General features: G+C 42.9%; 1 protein-coding gene across 11 annotated transcripts in view; it reads left to right on the top strand.

Moving 5' to 3' along the window:
• Nucleotides 1-25,932, top strand: part of TNXB (tenascin XB) — a 775,055-nt gene that overhangs the window by 534,478 nt on the left and 214,645 nt on the right. For 10 of the 11 annotated variants that reach the window (XM_078645877.1, XM_078645868.1, XM_078645870.1 and 7 more), the window contains one exon: nucleotides 2,495-2,782. The exons of the other annotated variant lie outside the window; for it this stretch is intronic. In XM_078645877.1, the coding sequence (XP_078502003.1) occupies nucleotides 2,495-2,782 (288 nt within the window). The remainder of the gene's footprint in view (nucleotides 1-2,494; nucleotides 2,783-25,932) is intronic. 11 annotated transcript variants of the gene reach the window in all.

Genomic DNA, 25,932 nt, shown 5'->3' with positions numbered 1-25,932 from the left:
TGGGCTTCATCCTGGACTCCTCCCTCTCCATGTCCAGACAAGTCAACGCCGTCTCCTCGTCATGCTTCAACATCCTGCGCATGCTACGTAAGATCTTCCGGTGGATCCCCACCGAGACGAGGAAGACGGTCACCCAAGCCCTCGTCACCAGCCGACTGGACTACGGCAACGCCCTCTACGCCGGAACCACTGCCAAACTCCAGAAGAGACTCCAGCGAATCCAGAACGCCTCGGCGAGACTCATCCTCGACATCCCCCGACGCAGCCACATCTCCGGACACCTGAGAGATCTGCACTGGCTCCCGGTCAACAAGAGAATCACCTTCCGGCTCCTCACCCACGCGCACAAAGCCCTACACGACCAAGGCCCGAGCTACCTCAACAACCGGATCAACTTCTACACTCCCAAGCGCCTCCTCAGATCAACCAACCACGCCCTCGCCGCCGTCCCCCGCATCCGAAGAGCGACAACAGGAGGAAGATCCTTCTCCTACCTGGCCGCCAAGACCTGGAACTCACTTCCGACCAATCTGCGCCTGACCCAAGACCACCTCTCCTTCAGGAAGAAGCTCAAGACCTGGCTGTTCGAGCAGTAGCGGCACCCCCCCCCCCCAGCGCCTTGAGACCCTACGGGTGAGTAGTGCGCTATACAAATGACCTGATTGATTGATTGATTGATTGATAGACCTCGATTAGTGGCGTCCCTTGCATCAGGATTTCTTATGCTAAGTTTCAGCAAAAATACTTCAGGTTTGCAGTCCTTGCTTAGCCAGGTAACTGTGCCTTCCAGCCTTCTGTGTCCGGCATCAGCCAAAGAGATGGCCACTTTCACACCACTGCTGATCTCGGAGTATGAAGGAACTAGGTGTAGTTGATAAAGAATCATTCCCTGTATCATGCTGCCTGTTTGCTATTTTGGGGAATGTCTTTCTCCACTGTGGCACGTAGTCTATGCTTTTTCTGTACAATGGCGACATCCTGACCAACCAATGATGCTATCTTGCCAGCAGAAGGTAACAGAAAGTGAACAATGTTTCATTGATCGCAGGGGTGATTTAGAAGAACTGACACACTCATTATCTTTAGATAGTACAATTCATTGAAATCTTAGCTCACGAAACCTCCTCAATGAACCGATTGAATGAGCAGGGTTTACTTCTTGTCTAGGTCTGGCCAGTTTAGTTAGTCTGATGCTCTTCCTGTAAAGAGAGACCTGGTCAGTAAGCTGGCAGCTATAGGCTATAGCAGAAAGAAATGACTACTTGGAAGATGGAAATAGCAGGATTAATACTAGGAAGAACTATTTTATTTGTTAGTAAACACAGACTATCGAATTGTGCACAGTTGGAATAAACATGACAACAGTGGGAGAGCCTAGTGGCATTCTACAAAACCAGGTGCCACCCTTGTGTTGTTTAACAGTTGTAATCATTTCTAAACAGTATTATGTTGTATGCAGTGACCCCTGTGTTGTGCTATCACTGTTTCTGTGTGGAACACACTGGCCCACTACTGTAGTGTCTCTGACTGAACTTTAAGTTGCACCATCACCACTTCTGGGAGGACCCCCTAAACCTGCTATTGTGGAGTCTCTGGTAGGTTTTTGGACTACGCCATCCCTGCTTCTTGAAAGGAATCATAGACCCATTACAAAGGAGTCTGGTTATATCTGTGTTCCTTCATACCGCTGCTGGGAGGCCTTTTACATCCACCACTCTGGCTATTCTTGTTATCCTCAGGTTGTGCCATCTCAGCACTTCTGCATTTCTGACCGAACACTGTCTTTTCTACAGTGATCCATATGTTGCACCATCAATTCTTCTGGGGGCACCCCACAGACCCCTACTGTGGTGTCTCTGTTTTATCCTTGTGTTACACTAGCTCCATTTCTAGGTGATACCAACCGATCCAATACTGTGGTGTCTCTGGTTAACCTTAGCTGTGCCATCTACGCTCCTGAGCTACTACTGTGGTTTCTACAGCAATCCCTGGGTAGCATCTTCACAATTTCTGGTTGGATTCCATTGACCCTTACAATAGTCTCTATGGTAGTTATCGCTAGGATGCTCCGCTGCAGATTTTATATGGATTGATCCCTGCTTAGCAGCTTCATATCTCGCTGCCAACTTGATAAGTTAGTCATGGTAAGTATACACAAATGTGAATGTATCCCTCAAACATTTCTGTGTTACTCATCATACTTAAATACTGATAGCAGTTTGCAGTGGTACTGACTTCATAGCAATTACATTTTCTTGCTGCAGTAAAGTGGGGAAACCAGTACCCTTTCTGGCACGTATTAGTCTAATTTCTGCAAAGAGGTCAGGTTGCTCCTTTCAATGCTGGACATCAAAAAAAAGGTTCTATTTTAATATGCACTACTGTGGCAGTACCTTCTTAGCTGCTTGCTTTGCTGTTTTGCTGCATAGTCTGGAGAAATGATAACAAACTCTTCATGGGTGAGGACACGCTTTATGTCCATTTCCTATTGCAGCTGCGCAAAAGAAAACAGTGGCCAAGCTTCCCAAGGTGGGAGATATCTCCATTTCTGAGGTCCAGAAGGATTCCCTGGTGCTCTCTTGGGCAGTCTCGGGTGGAGACTTCGACTCCTTTGTCATACAGTACAAGGATTCCGAGGGCATCCCACGGCAGCTGGAGGTTGATGGGCACCTCCGAACCACTAAAGTCAAAGGCTTGAAGCCTTCGGAGAAATACAAGTTTGTCCTGTATGGTGTATCGGAGAACAGGAGAGCCCAACCCGTGTCGGCTGAAGCCATCACAGGTACGGCGATGGTCACAGCGTGCACAGGAGCTTTTTCCAGGAAAAGCTTGCCGAGTGGCCATCCCTTTGTCTTTTCAAGTGTTACTCGTCTTCTCTTGCCTGTTTACTCAGTTGGGACTATGTTTATTACCATTTTCTGCTTTTATACTTTTTCTATAATTTCTACCAAAATCATGTGTACCTGCTCGAGGAAAGAGACCAGGAAAAAACTAAAAGTGTTCCTCCTCAAATTTTCTGACCACCATCCTAACTGGATATCAGTGTGTTAGAAACAGTGACCCCTAAACTCTAAGGCAACTATATGTCAATTCTGTTTTTCACTTCAGGAGTAGTGACTACTGTAAGTAAGATATATTTTCTTACCTGTAACTTCAGTTGTCTCATAGGGGTATTTCTATGATAGTCATGAGCATGCCTGCAGGGGACCCTGGAGCACTTTTTTCAATATATCTTCTTAAGTTCTGAAGGTTTTTCTTTCTTAAGGAAGGCCTTAAAAAGTCACTTAAGAAAGTCATAATGCAGCCTAAGGACCAGGCTACAGTGATCAGAATTCTTCATCTTGGAGTGGCAGAAGAAGAGACTGCAATGAAATATGCACTCAGTGCATTTATAGTTTTGAAGGGCACAGAAAAAGAACCTTCACAAACCCTTTTGCTACGAGAGAAACCGAGACGAAGAAGTGCAGAGCAATGTATCCCATAGGCTGCCATTATAAGTAAAGAAAAATGAGACTTGCCTTCAAGAGCAGAGACCTCCAGCACCCTATCATGCTCAGCCAGTGGCAGTTACCTCAGTTCTTTTTTCTGGCTCCTGCTGACAGGACCCTCAGGTCATTGAAATCAACCTTTTTAGCTTTTTTCTTCAAAATAGAACTTTAAAGTTCCGTGTTTTTTGCTTCACTCAACGTCTTTTGTCGTTCTCTATTGATGAAGTGTTTTCTTGACAGAAGAAAGGCAATTTTTCTTTTTAAAATGCCTTCTCTCTTCGATAAATGTATTTGCTGTGGCAGGAAAAAGGCCAAAACAGATCTCAGCACTTGAGAAGGTATATTGGAAAAAGTCCCCCGGGGTCCCTCGCAAGCAAGCAGGACTATTCAACGCTTATGACTATATATAGAAATCCCCTATGAGAGAAAAGAAGGGACCAGTTTGACACTATTCAATGATATGTCCTAACTTCAGCTTTTTGTCTTTTATCCCAAAGGATTCTTGAGTTTCTCCATCAGACCATGTGCCATAACAAACATTTGCATTGTGCATGTCCACTGAGACAATCATTCCGCTATTTGTAGTTTGGGAACACTCCTGAAGAGCATTAAGAAAATGCAGATATTTAAACCCAAACTATCCCAATGATATAAGTACCAGAGCCACATAGTTATTTGCAACATGACTGAAAGATGAATCTGTTGCAGGAAACTCCCTAACCTTCATACACTACAAACAGAGCAGATGATACTTCCTTCTGCAAACCAGATTTATTCCTGCTAGCTATGTATTTGGGAGGTCATCTGTTGGCGTAACTCTTTGAAGAGCGTCGGACGACTAGACTTTATTAGGTAGCTACGCGGCAACAAGAGACCTGCCAACTCACATGTTGCCACTATGTGTCACACAGTATCAGCTCCCTTCACATGGTAACCCAGTGGGGAGTCGATATCGCACGGTGGCAGGCAAGGTGAGCTAGAAACCACTGCAAGAGTGGATTTCCACCTCCTCTTTTGAGGCTGCAAGCAGCTAATTTCCATTAGGAGTTGTGAAAACACCCTAGGACATTGGCGGCAGCATCAGCAACCTCTTATTTGTGCATTTTTTTTGGGGTGGGTGGGAGGCGGTGGATGGGGGAAGGGGACGGAGGCATGTGTGCCTCTTAGGTGGTTCTCGGCATAAAGCCCCGCCCCTCCAAGCCACACCCCTTCTCACATGGCACATTTTATTTTCAAGTTGGTAGGTCTGCAATAAGTGAAAACCCCAAAGGATTGTGCAGAGGCATGAACGTTCTGCTGGTCGTTTCCATCCCAAAAACAGATAAATTACCTCAAGTGATAGTCCTTCTCGTCACATTCATAAAGAAATTAGGTGACCTGCCACTAGACAGAGAATGTAGCACACTATTTTTGTGTCCTTCTTCGATTTCACTGACTGCAATATAGAAGAATGGACCTCCCATCTCCCTTCCTCCTCTAACTTACAAGTCCGCTGATTGGAGGAGCAGCGTTGGGAGGAAGGGAGCTGACTGGGAGGAGGACTAGGACTCAACATAGTGGAGTTAAACGGTAAGTAACTAAATTATTAAATTTTCATCTTTCTCTTCCTCGTACCAGTCAAAAAAAAATGAGGACGTACCAAGCCATATAAACTGTACCACGAACCAAGTGATGCTATAATTATATTTATTTGGTTGAAAATTGCTTAATTGACAATCTCAACACAGCTGAACTAAAATTCAAATCATCCTCATCAGAAAGAATTAGTGTCTGATGCGAAGACCATGCCGCACCCCTACAAATCACTTGCAGAGATGCCCCACCTGCTTCAGCCCAATTAGCTTATATTGTACCTCCCTTGAATGCTAGATAGAGATACCACATTTTGAAATTTATAGGCTTGTGAGATCGCTTGGTGAACCCATCCACTAATAGTCTGAGTTGAGGCCATTCTGTCCTTTTTTTCTGTTCCTTAAGATACAAAAAGAAATTGTGAACGTCTAAATTCCTATGTCCTATCACATACATGGACAACGCCCCTCTCACATCAAGAGATGTCAGAACATCTTAATCCCCTTTTGACCAGAAGGCAGGCAAAATTAGTATTCGAGAGAGATGAAAAGTGGAATATACGTATGGGACAAACTTTAGGTCTAACCTCAGAACCAACCTGTACGGAAAAAACTTCAGGGAGTGAAAGGACACAAGCAAATCTCCCAACTCACCCAACCACAGTGGTGATTTAATGGCAACCAAAATGACGCATTACATGACAATCAATTCATGCTTGCCTGTTCAAGAAGTTCAAAGTGCAGCTGTCGCAACACCTGTAGAACTATGGTCAAATCCCATACTGGAAAAGGGGATGAAACCCCAGGTCTTTTTAACGGAAAACCTCTAAGAACCCTTTGAACCAAAGGCATTGTTTGTGCACTACATGCTGCACCCTTAAGGGCCTTAATGGCTGACCACTGGGCAGACAAAGTAGAGGGTGCCAACATAATGAGATACGCCTGTCTGAGACATTCCAGGATTTCAAACAAAGCAAGGAACATAGATCCAACCCTTTAGAATCACACCACTTATAAAAGGCTAACAATATTTTTTATTAGACAGGTAGGATCGTTTTCTGGAGGCTTGGCTATCCTGGCCAACCTCTAAGAAACACCCCGTTTGTTGTGGGCCTGTAATAGACCGTCTTTTAATGTGAGAACTCTGGGCATTCTCCAATTTCTATTACTTCATCCATAGTGGGCGGCATCCTGATATTGCAGCACCCACAGAAGATGTAGCCTCCCGTTGGTTGTAAAAAGAAATATCGGACAACTGTATCTCAATGTCCATCTTTGTCAATATAGGAGTCAAGTCAAGTCAAAAATAAAGTTTATTTAGACCATGGGTCTTTAAACCACATAAAACATTACATTTTATATACATATTCTAAGATAATTACAAATTCATCATCCCATACCATTCTGAAAATCTGATTTCCATAAATTTCCTCTCCTTTTTATCAAGACGCTCCATTCATAAATTGTATACGCGCGCATATCACATACATATTCCAAATAGTACTAAAATTCTATTTTATATATTTTAAAACGATAAACGTTTTGCTAAAATCCCTATACATCATTGTTTCAACCTAACTTACAACCAGGCATTTCCTATTCCATAAAAACCTTTTTACAGCCTGCATATACTTTGCAATGGCTATTGCAATTTCAAGATTTACCATATCAGTGAGAAGCTCAATTGCTTGAAAACACGACCTAGTATCAGAAAATTGGGCATAAGGAAATACTACTTACCAGTATGCATCTGTTCTTGGCATGTAGAGCTGCAGATCCACACTCTATGCATAGATCGCCATCTGGTGTTGGGCCCAGATGTTTGCACTTGTTTTTGTCTTGGAGAAGTATTTGGAATTCACAAGATAGGTGACTCTTCCTTTGGATGGGCATTGGTTTCATCTTCAGATTGTTTTTTGCCAGCAGGGAAATGATGGAGTTTTGTGGGAAACAGAAAAGATGCCCATGTATGCTGTATCTAAATAAGATAATACTGGAACAGATAAAGGTAGCCGGGGAGGCGGGTGGGCGTGTGTGGATCTGCAGCTCTACATGCCAAGAACAGATGCATACTGGTAAGTAGCATTTTCCGTTCAAGGCGTATGAGCTGCAGATCACACACTATGCATAGATTGTATAGCAGTACCCGTCCCTAGTGGCGACCACCAGTATCTGTTGTAGTAGTTTGAAATAGAGTTTTGAGTACAGCTTGGCCTACATTACCATGTTGTCTTCTTTGCACATCTACAAACTTTGTGAATGTGTGCGGTGTAAACCATGTAGCTGCTTTGCAGATGTCATCTAAGGGAATGTTCCCTAAGAATGCCATTGAAGCCCCTATTTTGCGGGTCGAGTGGGCTTTGTGAGGAATAGATAATGTACGTTTTGCTTTGTGATAGCAAATTTGTATGCATTTGACAATCCACCTTGCAATTCCAGATTCTGATATGGGGTTGCCTTTATGAGGTGGTGAGAAGAACACAAAAAGTTGTTTTGTTTTACGAAAAGGTTTTGTTCTTTCAATGTTATAAAGGAGTGCTCTTTTTACGTCTAGAGTATGTAGAGCTCTTTCTGCGACTGTTTGTGGTTGTGAGAAGAAAACTGGCAACTCCACAGACTGATTGAGGTGAAAGGGAGAAATAACTTTAAGGAGGAATATTGGATTGGTTTTGAGAACCACTTTGTTATGATGGAGTTGTAAAAATGGTTCTTGAATAGTAAGTGCTTGTATCTCACTTACCGCTATATGTATCAACAAACCATTTTGCATTTCCTAAATAGCGAATTTTAAGGAATCGCTATTTAGGAAATGCAAAACGGTATGTATGTACAAAATCGCTTTCCAATAGCGATTCCTTAGCATTCCTTAATTTGAGATTAGCAAATTGTCAATCGCAAATTACCCCTTCATTTCCATGGGCCAGGAGGCCCATAGGAATGAAAGTGCAATTTGCAATTAGCAATTTGCTGATCGCAAATTAGGGATGTTTCCAAGGGTGCAGGGGTGTCTCAAGAACACCCTGCTGCACCCCTGAAAAAGACATTTGGGGGCATATGGCGCACATACATGCCCTAAGGGCATGTATGGGCGTCATATGGCACCTTTGGTTTTTATCAAAAAAGATTTTTGATAAGAATTCGCAAATTACCACCAACTAGAAGTTGGTGGTAATTTGCTAATCCTTAATGGCATTTTTTGCATTTTATTTGTTTGATACATTGCATTTAAGGAATCGCAAAATTTGCAATTCCTTAAGTGCAATCGCAAAATAAGGATTAGCAAATTTTGCTATTCCTTATTTTGCATCAAACTAGTTTGATACATTCCATTTGTCTAATTAGCATTCGCAAAGGCCGAAATTCGCCGAATTTCGGCCTTTGCGAATGCTAAATAGCTTGATACATATAGCGGTAACTCTTCTAAGGGAAGTAATGGCCACAAGGAAAGCGACATTCCATGTAAGAAATTGTAACTCACATTTATGCAGATGTTCGAATGGAGTGCCCATTAGTCTTGTGAGAACAATGTTCACATTCCATACTGGTGAGGGTGGTATCCTTGGAGGAATTATTCTTTTGAGACCTTCCATAAATGCTTTAATGGCAGGTACTCTGAATAGCGATAAGTGCTGCCTATTCTGTAAGTAGGCTGCTATGGCAGCAAGGTGTAACCTAATAGATGTGTATGCTAGGTTAGACCTTTGAAGATGTAATAGATAACATATGATGTGTTGAATAGACAGATCTAGTGGATTGATATTGTTGTTGTTACAGTATATTACATATCTTTTCCACTTGGCTGCGTAGCAGGCTCTAGTGGTCGGACGTCTAGCTTCTTTGATAACGTTCATACAGTCAGGGGGAAGGTTAAGGTAACCAAACCTCAGGATCCAGATCACTAGGTTGAGCTGTGCTGGGTCCGGGTGTCTGATCTCTCCACGGTTCTAGAGGTGTGGGGAGAGTTGTAGTTTTTGGTACGGGGGTACTGACATTTCTAGCAATGTTGTGTACCACGGCCCATGTTGGAGCAACTAGGATAAGTGTCAGTGAGTGTTGCTGCAGTTTGCGCACCGCCAGTGGAATGAGCGGGAGATGCAGAAAAGCGTACGCAAATCTGCCTGACCAATTCATCCATATTGCATTGCCTTTGGACAATGGGTGTGGATATCTTGTGGCGAAGCTTGGGCATTTGGCGTTTTCAAGGGTGGGGAAGAGATCTATGTCTGCTTGTCCCCACATGTAAAAAAACGGTTGAAGAACTTGCGGATGAAGTTCCTACTCGTGCATCTGTTGCGTTTGACGACTCAACAGATCTGCTATATTGTTCTGGACTCCTGGAATATGTTGGGCTAGGAGAAAAATGTTCTGGCGAATAGCCCATCTCCATATGTTTTGCTGCTAGTTGGGAGAGTTGTAGGGAGTGTGTCCCGCCTTGTGTCTGTATGTAGTAAATTGCTGTCATGTTGTCATGTGGACTAGGACAGCTTTGCATGATATTTGTTTCTGGAATGCCTTTAGGGCCAGGAATATGGCTAGTAACTCCAGATGGTTGATGTGGAGTAACTTTTGTTGAGGAGTCCACCTGCCCTGCATGGTGTGATGCAATAGATGAGCTCCCCAGCCGGAAAGCGATGTGTCCGCTGTCATGACAATCTGTGGAACTGTCTCTATGAACGGTCGCCCTTTGGAAAAGTTTTTGGTATTCCACCACTGCAGAGAGCGATGAGTGCGACCGTCTACCAACATCAGATCTGTTAGCTGACCTTGAGCCTTGTTCCATTGTCGTGCTAGGCACTCTTGTAGAGGACGCATCTGGAGTCTTGCGTGAGGCACTATGAACATGCAAGAGGCCATCATCCCTATGAGCTGCATAAACACTCGAGCTGGAAGAGAGTATTGAGGCTGAAATTTGGTTATGAGGGTTTGCATGCTTGCTGTTCTGGCTGAACTGGGATAAGCAGGTGCTTTTGAGGTGTTTATTGTGGCGCCTAGGTATTGTTGTATGTGGGACGGTTGTAGATGAGAGCTTGCGTGATTAACTGTGAACCCCAAATTGTTGAGTAGTTGAATAGTGGTGTGAGTGTGATGGACACACTGACTGTTTGAGCTGGCTTTTATTAACCAGTCATCCAGCTATGGGAAGACGTGAATGTGTTGTCTTCTGAGATGAGCTGCAACTACCGCCAGGCACTTGGTGAATACTCTGGGTGCTGTGGTGACTCAGAATAGGAGTACTTTGAATTGGTATTGTTGACCGTCCACTACAAACCTGAGGTACTTCCTGTGAGATGTGTGAATGGGAATATTAAATTAGGCGTCCTTGAGATCTAAAGTGGCAAGGAAGTCGCCTTGTGAAAGAAAAGGAAGAACCTGCTAAAGTGTGACCATGTGGAAATGGTCTGAGTGTATGTACAGGTTTAGGGGTCTGAGGTCTAGAATAGGTCTCAGAGAGCTGTCCTTTTTAGGTATGAGAAAATACAGAGAGTAAACTCCTGTGTTTTGTTGGTGCGGGGGGACTGGGCCTATTGCACTCTTTTGTAGGAGGGAGATGTTTTCCTGCATTAGTAGCGATAAATGTTGGGTGGTATGTTGGGGGTTAGAGGTTAGTTCCAGACAGTAACCTGATTGAACGATTTCTCACCCACCTGTCTGTGGTAATGTTGTTCCAGACAGGAAGGAACTGCTGTATTCTTCCCCCGACCGGAGAAGAATGGTCCGGAGGGAGCGGAGGAAAGTCATTGGGTAGGGTGGAGGCAGATTGGGTATTGATGGTCTTGCCTCTACCATTGTTATTGTTGCCTCTGTAGCCTCCTCACCTTCAAATATTCACAAATGGTGTAGAGTTTCTTTCTTGTTGCTTTGGCCCGTTTTAGTTCACTAAACTGAATCTCCTTCATACACCATTGGGACACTTTCGTATCTTCTCCCATTCCCAAACGTTTCCAAAATCTAAGTAGACCCACTTGCACCTGAACATTCTATGAGGTCATCCCTAACTCCAATCTAATTGCCTGAATCATCGAGAAGCTAGGAAGGGACAGTAATGATTTTATGCATTTACCTTCCTCATTATCCCAGGTACTTTTACCGCCTAAATAGAGAATTTCTGTTACATACTGAAGTTACAGGGGAATCATTGCATTATAGGCCATCAACAGTGATCTATGGGACATATCACCATAACTACGATTGAATTTTTTTAGCCCACATACCGATACTTGGGCTTTTACTTTCTGTGCCTCCAAATGCATACCCCACTTTAGCGAATTGTCAAACCATATTCCAAGGTATCTGTACTCACTGATAATATCTAATTTGGTTTGTCCCAAATACCAATTAAACTTCTGGTCTCTCTTCCCAAAACACTGGATTTTCGTTTTATCCATGTTTATTGTAAGTCGTTTTGCCACGCAATATATGCTAAACCCATTTAGCTTCCTTTGTAGCCCCATCTCAGTCTGATCTAAGATTAATAGATAGTCGGCATACAGCAAGCAGGATAAATGCTTCCCATTCACTTTTGGGCTGGCACTTCTAACAGTCTCCAGAGTAGATGGCAGATCTTCTAAAAATATGGCAAAAAGAAGCGGGGACAAAACACAGCCGTGTCTTAGGCCATTAATAATTGCTATTTCATGTCTTTAATAACCTGGGCCCAATTCTGATTGTGCAAGTCCTGAATTACTATTAGGAGATCTTCAGGGACCTCATAGCTTCTCAGGGTCTCCCATAGGCATTCCCTATCCACCAGGTCCGAGGCCGAACAGAAGTCCACGAAGCAGCAATACAACTTACCTTGCTGCTCTATGGACTTCCGTGCCACTGCCCATAGGGCGAAGCAGTGGTCAATCGTAGAATGTCCCTCCTTGTTCCGCAGGCGCAATCGCCCGCTGCTCCACCAACTCACCCACTCCTTCAATCTGCCAAGGATTATTTTGGAAATAACATTCACTCCTATATCCAACAGGTTAATCAGTCTGCAGTTGTTTGGGTCCTTCCTATCACCTTTCTTGTGCAGTTGTTTGATAACCGCCCCTATCCAGGATTTTTGGATATGGCCTGAGTCTAATATAGCTGCGAACATATGGGACAGGAATTCTTCCCACCAGTTTAACTGTGTTTTAATTAAATTGCCGGGCCCTGCTGCGCGAGTTAAATTTGGCTTCATAATGGCTTCCTTTAGTTTTTCTGCAGAAAATGCTATTTTCAAATCTTCTACAGCCCCTCCCCAGTACGTTTTTGCCTTACAGATACTTTATTTGCCTCATAGAGTTCTCCTAAATACTCCTCCCAAGCTCCCTCATCAACTACGCAGCTCATGGTTCCCCGGGTCCTACCCGAAGCATCCTGTATCACCCTCCAAAAATCTTTAAATTTTTTAGCTTCTATTGTTTCCAGCAGCTATTCCCAACATTTTTCTTTAAAGATCCTCTTCTGATTCCTCACTAAAGATTTGTATTCTTTCCTTAGTTTAATCAGGTTAGCTAGACTATCCTGGTCATATCTTATCCTCAGACGTATCTCTATTCTCCGTATTGTCATTTTTGTATTCTTACACACTAGATCAAACCACCTTGATTGCCTTCATTGTCTCGATTGCGTGTCGGCAGCATAATGTTTCTTACTTTTTAAGTGAACTCTAAGGCATTGTACAACCTGTTCCATTTTTTCCCACAAACCATGCTATCTTCTGATCTTTAGCACACTCAACGTTTAATTTTTGTTGGAAACTTACCAACTTGCCAATTTCTCTAAGTATTCATCTGTTAGTTTTGTAGTAATACCAATTTTTGAGGAAGGGCTATTTCTCAGTAAATTATTGGCCCCCTTAATAATTCACAGTACAGGGCATTATGATTACTGTCTTTGCACCAGAATACCCGGAACCTTTTTACTGTAGCATAGTTCCAGGCATGAATGAATACGTAATCTATAGGGCAAGATTGATTACCTATTCTAAAGGTCTGTTTAGCTGGACGATCAGGTTCCGTCCTGTCATTCACGCAAAATAACCCCTTTGATCCTAAAAATTTACCAAGCGCTTCATCTTGTTTGGTTGATGTACACATTAGCAAATCAGCTGTCCTTATATCATAAGAGCTCAGTATTTCCTCAAACCAGGATCTTTAGTTTATGGTTAAATTCTCCCATTATGACCATCAGATCATTTTCATACTTTTCACTTAAAGTATTCATATCATCTTTAAAAAGCCCCATTTCCATTTCGTACTCTTCTTGGGAACCCCAACCAGGTGGACATTCTTCATTTCAGTAACAACTTGTGATACCTTACAAACCAACAACCATTTACATGTTGTATTTATTAACTTCACCTTTCTCGCAATCCTGGTCATGATCACCCTGGATAGTCCTCCAAATCTTTTTTTTTTACTAGCAGGCTTATGAATTTTAACAAAACCTTCAATTACAGGGGTGTTGTCTCATAGCCATGTTTCCTGCAAACAAATAATAGCGGCACACTGTGTGACATAGTTTATACTTTCCACTTTTATTTGCCCTCCAAGCCCATTTATGTTCCAAGATATCATTTTCAAGCTATGCGACAACCCGGTACCCTAATCAATATCGCCGAGACGACCAGGCTCATTCAGATCCCACGAGGATGTACCTATTTAGCTATTTCCAGGGCTCCAGTTGCCCCAGCTTTTACTGGACTCCGGGTTCTCGACTGCTATGTTTATGTTTTCTTTCCCCGCATGGCCCAACTATCAATCTCACTTCCCTTTTCCCCAAGCCTGTATGATTTTTTAAAAAGGCACTCGCTGGTATACCCCTACCAATTCTGCTTCTGACATTATCCTTATCCCTTCTTTTAATATCTCCTTTTCAGCTTTTAGGATTGCCGCCTTTACCAGCCCTGAATAAACTTGTACCTTGGTAAATTAATTGCCTTTATTAATGAGGCTAAAACCTACACGCCTCAGATCTTTTGAACCAATTTCTTTCAGGCTTGGGCATTTTGCGAAAGAGAATAAGAGTTGGGAATGATTTAGAGGTGTGATCTTCCTTTGTTTTTTCCTCCCCTTCTCTATTTCGGTAGGTTCAAAGTATAGCCACATCTTACTGCTGGATTCTATTGCTTTTGTATAGGAGTCGATACATCTTTCTCTTACGGACAGTCAAAGAGGTTTTGGAACTCTTTCAGCAGCCCCTGTTGCATTTGGTGCATACATCTCTGCTCTTATGGCACAGTTGGAAGCTGCATACGATCTTTTGAAGGTTGCTTCCACCTTTCAGTCAACCTCCTCCGGTAATGTTAAGTCCTAGGATGAGATGTCAACGAAGAGGAAGACGCCATTGAGGCCAAAATTGTGTTCATGTTTGATGTGTGGAAACTTTTCATCAAACCTTTGAAGGGCATAGCTCATATCCTTTATACCCAGTCCCTAATCCTCAGTTGTAGTTCTTGTGAGAACTCAGGTATTAAATTTAGGCCCGGTGTCTCCCTACTCCCGACAGAGTACTCAAGGAGCCTCAGAGCGGCCCGTGCAGAACTGCTTGTCTCTAGCAATTGTGCCAAAGAAATATAAACAAAGTTCAATGCAGTTAAATTTTACTTAAACAGATATAAAAGCGTGATACTTTTTCCTAACAGAGGAGGTAATTTCTTTTAATCATGATCAGTGAGAGGGAAGAAGGACAACAAAATATAGCATGCTGCATTCTCTGTTCAGAGGAGCTTGGCTTCATTTTTTTAGGACTGGGACGAAGAGGACAAGACAAGAGGGTAATGCCCCCTCCTCCTAATCAAGATGCCTCCTTTCTGGCTCCCCTTACAAGCACAGCCAGACATTCTTTGATAAAGATTAACCTCCTTGCTGGTGTGTTCCAGGGTCCCTGGTGAGGCATAGAAGCTAAAGCACCGAAAGGCATCAAGAGCAACATTCTCTAAAAATCATAAATAAATGTATAGTGCTGTACACGTCTGCGCGCACTGCACATATAGTGGTGCAAAGCTCACCAGACTAGTGACACATTGAAGATCGTTGCAACATGGACAATTTCCTCTGATCCCTCAGCAGCCTAATGTCTTAGATTAAGTTATTCCACAGGTTTATAGTAACCTGTCTAAATAAGCATTGGCAAAGCCAGCCGGTCTTGTCTGAGTAAAGGAGTGTCATAATAGTGCCAAATGATGATCTGGAATCGTTTATAAGATCAGCAACAAATGTGTCTGCATCCTTCGTCGTTTATACATTATTACTTATCTCTCAAACAACAAGGACACCAATGAGGGGGAGACTGCAATAACTGGAGAGTGAAAAGATGTTGGAGGGCAGACACACTTTTTAGGGGGACGATCTTATTCAAGAATACGGGAGTCATTTTCATAGTTTAGAGGTGCAATGCCTATATGTCTCGGTGTTCCTGTATCTGAGTGATTCTATCTACTTGTATGAGAATGCGTGTATGTGTATTTGTGTCTGCCAATACTTGTGTACGTGACCATGTTCTTCCTTATGTGTTGATGACACATGCGTATACTGCTGCATGTGATTACACAAAGGTAATTTTGACGATCAATTATCAAAGTTAATTGTAGTTCTGCTTAGATAATATTTGTTGTACAGCAATCGTTTAATGATAGTAACAGGCTGCACTGCAAAGTTCACTTGAATTCAGCAGTGGCCCGTGCATCCTAGTTTTGCTCCCCTGCAGGTTGGTCCAGAAAGGGCCATCGTAGGTGGAGAGGACCCCTTCTGTATTTATTGTCCTCTGGCGTTAGCAGGAGAGGAGTGAGGCCAAAAGAGGGTCCTAGAAGGAGCCCTCAGACAGTGTTGAGCCTCTTTGTTATTGTGTTAACAGAATGCCATCTTGTTGGTAAGGGAGGATGTTTGGCAGAGGGTATCGGGGAGCATTAAATGTCGGTAGGGTCACAAAAAAAGAAAGATACCTACAAAGCAGTAGAGTGAAAGAAGTGTGCTTGGTAGGAGCCATCCTATGAAGATAAAAGAGTAGTTCTCATTAGCCAGTCTTGCATCAATAACAATTACAACAATAAGCATGCTATAAGGTTTTTGTGTTTGATGATGACTGCTTGGGTCTTACAATAAATTTAGGGCTCCTGATATATTCGTTTTTTTTGTTTTTGCATTTCAATCTTTATTTAACAATGTTTATTTTTTGCAAATTTTATCTGAATTTATCCATATTCATTTTGGATTTTGTAAAAAAAAAAAATAAAGCTGAAATTTGTATATTTTCTCATTAACGTAACCAATAAATGTGCACTCACACTTGAACGTCTGACAGGTTTCAATGATATGAATACCCACAAATGAACCAATACATGACGTGCAAATTTTAGTATTGCCTTGTGCATATTTACTATTTTCTAAGCCTCATTACTAAACTTTCCTTCTTTTTAACCACGTTACCCACAGTTATCCGCCTAGCAGTCATGACTGACAGCATTTACAATCACTTAAAAAACAACCCGATTTCCTTTTTTATCTATATTTAAAAACTAGCAGCCCGCCTCGACCTTGTCCGGGAGCAATCAGGCTTCCCCGCCCCCGCCCGCCCCAACATAGCAGCCCGTCCCGAAATGAGTGTTCAAGGCCCCCGTCCACCCCGGCCCCCGCTCGCCCCCCGCCATGAGTGTTTAGGGCCCCCGCCCGCCCTGGCCCCTGCCTGCCCGGACCCCCGCCTGGCCCGACATTGCCCCCGGAGCCTTACCTCAGCCGCCGCTCCTCCCCCGCGCTCCTCAGTTCACTGCTCTGCCGCTCCTCGCCGCTGGTCACCGCTCCTCCCCGCCTTTCCGCCGCTCCTCACCGCTCCTCCTCGCTTGTCCGCCGCTCCTCCTCGCGCTCCTGGACGCCGCTCCTCCCCGCGCTCCTGACGTCAGCACGCAGGTCGCGGCCGGCGCTTCTTCCACGGGACTACTTTTTTTTCGCTAAATCTTTTAAATAACGAATATTTTTTAACTTTATATAGCCTATGTCCATCTGCACACCCTGACGATTACAACGATGTATCGGGTGTGTGGATTGGCGCTGTGGTCCCCGAGTTTACCCGCCTCAAAGGTTCAAAGTTCTTCCTTTGTAATAGTAGTATAGATAAATACAGAAAGGAAAATAAGTGTTTTCCTGTCTGTATTTATCTGTACAAATCAGTGAAAATTAAAAACATAGAACCTAAGATATATTACATCATTCACTAGATGACTCCTTTAGTAGGCGTGGGTCAAATCAGAAAGAAAGAAGTTAAAAGAGTGAGAGCTAGGCTTTAAGCCAGATGGATTTGTACGCAGAAGGATTTGAACCGTAGGATCTTATCAAAGACAACACCAGCAGAAAATTGCTAGACATAGCTGGTGGTAGTCTGACCAGCTAAGATTTAGGGAAGCTCTTGACCGTAAATGATTTAGGAAGGACAAATAGAAGGTAGGAGCCGCCAGCAATAAAAACAACAGTGATCCTGTAAAGAGGTGGAGACGCATTAGAAAGGTCAGTACCTCTTGACTGATTTAATTTGGTTTTAGTAGACAACTAGATTTAGATCTCTTTCGCTTCTGAGTGAGGAAATATGTACAGGTGATGAATGTTACTTCCTGGTAAATAATGGCTCACAAGATATACAGGACGGCTGACAAAATTGCTTAAACCTAAATTGGGACCTAAGCTCAGTAATAACCAAGCCCACTATAATGCTCACTTGCTTTTTCTCCTAATACCCTACTGGTCCTGCCATTATCCTCTGATTTAATACTTTTCCAGGCTTCCTGTGTTCGCCTCAGTTCTTATATTCGAGTTGCATGTGCAATACAAAAATTAGAAGCAGAAAATCCAACCACAGGGTTGGGCAGTTCAAAGCCCAACAAGATTAGTTCCCTCTCTGCCGACTTGCTCTGACTGGAAGTCTGCCAGGTTTAAGAGTTAAAATAACTGAACATATCTTGCTACCTTTTGCTTTTAAGTAATGTGCATGGTATGCTGTAAAGTGGTTTTTTTTGCACTGTGAATTTAGCATTTCCATATTTTATTAAAGTGGCAGTTTATTTCCCTTCAAATGGGGGGTAGAGGGTAGAGGTGTTGCAGAACTAAAGTGATCATCAGAGTTCGCTGCTATTGCTTGGCAGTAGGTAACATATGAGTGGGCACTGTAGAGAGGGGTGGCGTCCCTAATCCTGGGAGTAGATTATGGTACACTAATTATTTTATGAGAAGATTTGATCACTGAATAGTCTGGGCAATCCGGAGTGAGTTGGCAGCCCACCCCTTTTCGACTGGGGCTAATATTTCTTCTCCAATACTTGCCAAGATACGGTACTCCAAGGGTCCTTAATAGTGCTGAAATTGAGAGTTGAGTCCAATGAATTGGTGTCTCATGAAGGGACGGAGAGTTATCCAACTGGGTAAGGCCTTGCCATCTGGTACTACAGCATCATCACTACTTTACAGACATGGTCCCACAACTGGGTAATGAGTGCTGAAGCCAAGCTAGTATGGTGTCTGACTTCAGGTTCGTTGGCAGGAGCGCTTGAGGATTGAAGTAAATACAGGACCAGAGATACTAAGGGCCTAATTACGATGTCGGGCAGACTTAAGTCCGCCTGCCATCATTTCAGTACTGGGACCGACCTGTCAACAGTTCCGGCCAACCAAATAGGATTTGCACTCCTATTCTTTACAGTGGGAGCATTTACAATGGGAGCATGCATTCCGACCGGAATGCATGCTTTCATTGTTAAATGGTGAGGTGAAGCTCGTCCCTGCACCCCAGGGTCGGCACCTTGAGGTGCCTGCCCCGGGATGCAGGTATCAACGGGGGGGGGGCACCGTAGTTGCCTCCTCGGGCTCCAACCGGAGGCCATGCTCCCATGGGGGGTAAACATCCTTTACAACGCAACTTTTACCACGCAGTGCCTTTACGACGCAACTTTTACCACGCAAACCATTACAACGCATTGCGCTGGGGGGCGCTCTAGGATAGGGAATAGGTTTAATGTACTATCCAACACCTTCCCTACTATCCACGGGGACTGGAGTTGGAATAGTAAATTAAACTATTCACTATCCAGCGCCTAAAAGCACTATGCGTTGTAAAGGTATGCGTTGTAAAACTTGCGATGTAAAGGTAGGCGTTGTAAAAGTATGCGTTGTAATGTCATACATCCCCCATGGGGGCCCCCAAAGTCAACTTCCTACAGCCTTTCTGTGTCGAAAAGGCCGGCACAGAAAGGCTGTAGAAATCCGACATTGTAATCCCTCGGGCGGAAAGAACCGCTCTTGGCATTACTAAAGTCACTCCGACTGGCGGACGGGCTCTCCGATGAGGTAGGAATGGCTTTCAGCGACGATCAGAGCCATATCCTACCGCATCGTAATCAGCCTCTAAGTGTTAATCTTTACTGTCACACCAATTTACTCAATAGTTTGTTGCAATTCTCAAATGGACAGACATGAATTCTGGAACACTAACCCAGGGAAGGTTTAACTAAATGCTAGTAATCCATCAAATGTGAGTTATGTTTCTTAGAAATGTAGTCTGCACAGTCAAATATGTAATATTAGTGCAGAGCACAACACTTTAGCAGAATCACTGTTTATGGTGTATTGTTCATTTGATGACTTATTCAAACTCATTACTATATGGAACGTATATAAACGATATATTTTTAAATTCTGTATGACCAAAGGAATCTACTGGTGGAAACCAGACCTCCCATGCTCTCACTGCCTGACCAGCAGAATATCCTGAAAATTACGTTTGCCTCCATCATGCAGGAACACAGCCCTGCCAAGGCTTGATCCTCCAATGTTGTACCTCTGGGCCCTCTAAACATTGGGGTATCAGATGTGTATGGTTTTTTTATGGTTGAATGTGCCCATAGGCAATTAACTGGGTGAAGTGAATCTTTGAAATATAGAAAGAAGTAGCAAGCATAATGCCAGTTAAAGCTACCTGCCATTTGGTCGCAAGTATCACCCTATTTGGATGTCCGGGAGATTGCATTGAACGTGCTCTTTGTCAGATTTTTTCGCTTTGTTTTCCTCAAAGCTTGGAAACTCCTTCTAGTCTCCTTAGTGCAGAACCATAACCCTGCCTAGGCTTGACCTCCAGCTTTGTTCCTCTAGGTTCACTGAATGTGTGGTACAAAATGTGTATACGTTTTCTGTGGGTACAGGGTACCTACAAGCAGTAAACTGGGTGTATTGTATTTTAAAAATTGGAAAGTAACTGCTCAAAATGCTGTATGGTCATTTAGTCTCTAGCATCAGCCCTGAGAAACATATCACAGCCATTTATTTTTAACACCAACACATTCGAAGGTTTCTTTTTTTTTTCTTCTTCTTTTTTTGTGTGTTATTCCTCATATACCATTGATGGGTATACCAAATGGGGAGACCCCTCTCCTCTCTCCAATGTAACGATGTTCCGCCCTCAGTTATGCACAACATAGGAGAATAGGAGATTGGGGATACCCCACTGGTCACAACTGCTTGCTTGCTCCACTCCAGCCCTTCGTGTATCCATGGCCCTCTGTTTAACTGGAGGCTAAGCACCAACAGCGCCCAGGTGAAATCATCGGAATATAGTTTTATCTCATCTATTCCGCCACGCCACTAGGGCCGCCCAGATTTTATCATGGCTGGTGCTATCACAATCTATATCCGACTCCGAGATGTAAATGATGTATTTAAGACATTCAGCAAAGACAGGTGGATTAATGTTTTTCCAGGCCTTACATATTTCCCTTCTTGCTAAGACCATTACATAAAAAACAAATTTGGTCTTCAAATCTTTAAGCTGGTATTCTGGAATCAGCCCAAACAAAACCGTGTCAGTAGTAATTGAAAACTGTATGTCTAACACTTCTGCTATGAACCCTTCTATTTGTGACCAAAAATTTATGAGCCTAGGGCATTCTACAAACATATGTAGGTCATCCGCGTCAGGAGCTTTACATCTTGGACAGAGATATTCTAAATTTGCAATCTTGGCAAGTTTTTTGGGTGAAAAGTATACTCTATATAGAGTGAATAGGTGATTCCTTTTAAGGGGTGCTGCCTTTACTATTGCATGTAACATCATAAATTAATCTTTCCACAGGTCTTCTGATTTATTACAGTCCAAGACCGCTACCCCACTCCATAAATTATGGAGTTCTTGTTGCGTAATTCCCTCTTTCTCCAACATAGCCTCGTACCAATAGGATACCTCTCTTTTCCACCTCCCCTTCCTATTTACCAAATCCAACTTACATGCTAGATCCTCCGGAGCCCACGATATTGTAGCCCACCAGCTAGACAGCTGGTAGTACTTAAATTGGGTTAAGGTTCCTCCTGTCAAATTAGAAATGGTCTCCCAGCCTAAGAGCTGTGAGTTATTTTGGAGATCTTGCCATTGTGAAATGCCCGCCATTCTAAGGGGAATCAATAGTTGATCTTTCAGGCATTCAGGTGTCCCTGGGGAATCCCATATTGGAGCCTGAGGCAAATAATACGGGATTCCTAACTTTCTCCTGAAGAATACCCAATTCTTCAGGGCTGTGCCCAATATCTTCAACCTCACTTTTTTGTAGAATCTAGGATCCCCAAATTTAAACAGGAAATATTCATGACCTTGGGGAATACCCTGCAATAGCGCCTGAAATAACTGACCCATTGAGGATGTATCTGCTTTATCTGCCATTAATCTAAAGTTTTAAAAATGAAATGAATGACAGTAGATTAATATATCTGGCAACGCCAGCCCTCCCATTCTTAATTTTCTCCTCAGTTTTTTCCAGGAGATGCGAGGGGATTTTGAATTCCATATAAAGGAACCTATTTTCCCTTGAATGTTCGCTATATCCTTTGGGCTAAAACTCAGTGGTATTGAATTAAACAGAAAGGTCACTTTGGGCAAAATGACAATTTTTATCAGGTTTGCTCTTCCAAAGATATTTAACGGAAGGCCAGACCAACGCTGTAAGAGCCCACATACCTCTTTATAAACTTTGCTAAAATTAGTTCTTGATATCTCTGAGATATCTTGTGTCAAGAGAACTCAGAGATATCTCATCTGTGGCTTATCTATGTACGTTCCTGGTATCTGATTCCACTGCATAATCTCCGTTTTATCCTTGTTTATTTTATACCCTGAAATTTCACCAAAGGTCTCAGCTTGATCGAAAAGTCGGGGAATTGCAATTTCAGGATTGGTGGTGTACATTAAAAGATCATCTGCATATAATGCAATTTTTAAAACAAGTTCATGCAAAAAAAATGGCATAATTAACATATCTGATCTTAACTGGGTGGCCAACGGTTCAATGTATAAATTAAACAATAAAGGGGACAGGGGACACCCCTGTCTTGAGACCCAATCTGTGAGAGTGCCGTTAACTAAGATTCTGGCTTTTGGGTTTAGGTACAGTGTTTGGATTGAAGATATAACTTTTTTTGGAAACCCAAACCCAGTTAATGCTTCCCAAAGGTATGGCCAGCTGACTTGGTCAAATGCCTTAGCGGCATCTATTGCCACTATTGTTAACGGGAGTTTCTTGTCGGTGGCATGATCTATTGCGGCAATTGCCTGGAAAGTTCATTCATTTAACTGCCTCCCTGGCATGAACCCCCTCTGATCCTCGTGCACAACCGATTTAATCACCTTCGCCAATCTCGCTGCCAACACCCCTGCAAAGATTTTATAATCCGTGTTAAGCAGCGAGATCGGCCGGTAGGACTCGATAGACAGAGGATCCTTATTAGGTTTCAAGACCAATGTAGCTGTAGCCTCCAACCAAGTTTGAGGGATAGGTTCTCCTGTCAAATATATTTTATTAAATAAGGCTGTAAGGACAGGCACAACGATATCTGAACCTACTTGGTATATTTCAATTGGAAGCCCATCTGGGCCTGCTGCTTTTCCCTTTGCCATTTTACTCAGCTGGTTATATACCTCTCCCTCCTTGATAGTAGAACTCAGAAAGGAACTATCTGACGCTGTTAGTTGTGGTAGATCAAGTTTTTCCAACCAATTCCCGGCACCTTGGGGTAAGGGGTCACTATCCCCTGCATATAGCTTTTGCATATACGTTTTAGCCTCTTCGGATATCTGGTCATTATTAAACGATACGGTACCTGTGCTATTAATTTTTAACCCACTTATTTGGTTTCTGGCCCTATCTGTCCTAGCCTTCCATGCTAAGAGATGTCCACACTTTTCTCCGTACGAGAAATTCTGCAGCTTACTCGCATCCCATCTATCTTTAATGATCTTATCAAGGCTAGCCTGATATTTAGCTTTTAATCCCTCCAATTCTTTCTGAATAGAGACCAGATTCTCCTGCTGATCTAACGATGCCGTCTGCAGCTGCTGTTCCTTTTGTTTTATTAAGGATACAGAGTCCTCCTCCGCTTTTCTCCTGGCCTTATTCCTACTGATCATGACAGTAGTAAAGTAACCCCTTAAGTATGATTTAAAAGCTTCCCACACTATTTGGTCGGATGCAGTGGTACTATTAAACCTGAAATATTCAGCCATCTGCTTCAAAATACCATCTTTTAAATCGTCTTGAAGAAGTAGGGATCTATCTAGAGTCCACCGTCTACTCTGCGTCCCCTGCTGAATTACTATCTCAACCATTGAATGGTCAGATAAAATAGCTGGGGTACATTCTAAGGTTTCTATCGCTGGACGTCCGACAGCCTCTCCTGAGTGGCTGGCATGGACAACACACTGAACAAGACGTATGTCAGATTTTCAGCATGTTTTGCCAAAACACTGTAATTTCCTTCAGCCTTCTCTCACTGGACAATCCATGACCAAAATCTGTGTTCCCCTATATTTTTTTTAGTGTAGAGTTAACAGATGTGCAGGTTTTACATGCATCTGAGTGGTCACCCAGTCACTAGACACCAGGGAATATTTTGGATGGGGTGAGCAATGTCTGCATAATTTGTGCCTGTGGTCAGCTGGCACCAAGAGAGACCTACCAACCCAGACATTTCTGAACCCTAGAGACACATGGGGAATCTATTGAGATGTGACTTTAATAAATACCAACACTTTTTATCACCAGAATGTTATGGAAATGTCGAAGCATGGATTAAAAATCATTTAAATAAATTAACTTTTCTATGATAGAAAATGTCAAACCTCCAATGTTACACACTTCTCCCACTAAAAATGGTACCCATCTTGATTATACCGGACATGAATAGGCCAATATTGTGGCTGTGTGAAGACCACATTAACATTATACACTTTAACACGGTCACAGATTTTGCATGCTCCTGTCAGTTACAAGAGACCCACCAGCACTTGACATAATGTGTATTAGTAAAAGTGAGAAAACACTAGGTGTGAGAGTTTTTCTGATGAGGAAATCATTTATTTCAACCATTTATCCCGATCAGGGAATCCTGGATAAGGAAAACTGATGTTTGTACCCAGCAAAGAGCCAGGCACTGTTTGGCTTGTCTTTACGATAGGAAAAAATGGTGAAGTGTCTGGATTCTTGCTGGGGCATGGAGCATAGTGTATTTGCCCCATAAACGAATCAGACACTATTTGGCTTTTTTCTTAGATAAAAACAATGTCTAGCTCGTTACTGAGGCACAGACACACAGCCCCTTCTGGTAAAAATGATTCTCTTGGTCAGAGAGGCATAGGGAGATGAAGAAGCTGTGTGAAACATTCAGGAATTGGAGATTAGAAGGTGGGTACTAGGAACAATTCTAGTCCATCCTATTCCAATCTCCAACTCAGATTTGTTTGTTTTGAAGGCGGGATGGGAGGGAAGACTAGAGATGAGCTAAGGCAGTAATCCATGCCTATAACCCCTCCAGTAGACCTACGGGCCAGCACGATCCTAGTAAAGACCTAAAAAGAGCTAGGGAATTCCTCGTAGGTCCTTCCTATATGTGTATAAAGCCACTCAGGAGTATGGCAATGTCCATAAAGATTTGGGAACCAGTAAACGCCTTTCTCCAGTATTAGGGGTGTCTTTCATAGATTCACATGCTTGAATATTCCCCGTCATCGAAGTGGGAGTCCCACCGTAATAAAATATCAAAAATGCTAAATACATATATATATATATATATATATATATATATATATATATATATATATATATATATATATATATATATATATATATATATATATATATATATAAAAACATAATACGTAATAAAAGAGGAAATACAACTGAAAACCTCCAAAAGATTCCTACATAGGAATGCATGGTAAAGAGAAAAACTACCTGTAACACGTTAGTGTCATTATGTTAGGCCAAATTACAGCCAATCAGGCTCCAGCACCCTCTAGAACCTTCTCCTCAGAAGCTCAAGCCCTCAGATTTTCTACCGCACGTCGTGTGAAGGGTGTCTCCCTGAGCTCTGCTCAGTTCTTCACCTCAAATCTACTAGTTCCAGTTTGTTCAACATGTCAAGTAAGAAGTCTTTATTCAGACCTTGCTCTTCTTGTGGGAAGCTGCGCCTTTTTGAGAAGGACCCCACCAGAAGTGTATCTATTGTTTATACCCGGATCATGAGGCTTGCAGCTGCAAGTTCTGTAGAACTTTTTCTACTAAGACGCTCAAGGACAGAGAAGGCCGTCTTCTCCTTTGGCTTCAACGTCTAAAGGACAAAGATTCTGCCCTGTCAGATGTTGAAAGTTTTCAATCTGGTCCTTCTTCAGCAGCCTCTAAGCGTGGTAAAAAAAAGAAGAAATTGGCCCTGCCTCTGGCTTCTGTGGTGTCTCCTACCACTACGCCCACGAGACCTGGCTCTCAGGCATCTTCTACTGCCTCTCGGGGTGTTTCCACGCCTCTTAGAGTTCCGTCATCGACGGGAGCGTCTACGAGCGTTCTGACGACGAGAACCGCAATGTCTGCTTCGTCGACGACGACGCTG

The sequence above is a fragment of the Lissotriton helveticus genome, chromosome 5_1, assembly GCF_964261635.1.
Source record: "Lissotriton helveticus chromosome 5_1, aLisHel1.1, whole genome shotgun sequence".
Classification (NCBI taxonomy): Eukaryota; Metazoa; Chordata; class Amphibia; order Caudata; family Salamandridae; genus Lissotriton; species Lissotriton helveticus.
Note: the sequence above shows the minus strand (reverse complement) of the source record. Positions and strands in the feature narration are given on the sequence as shown.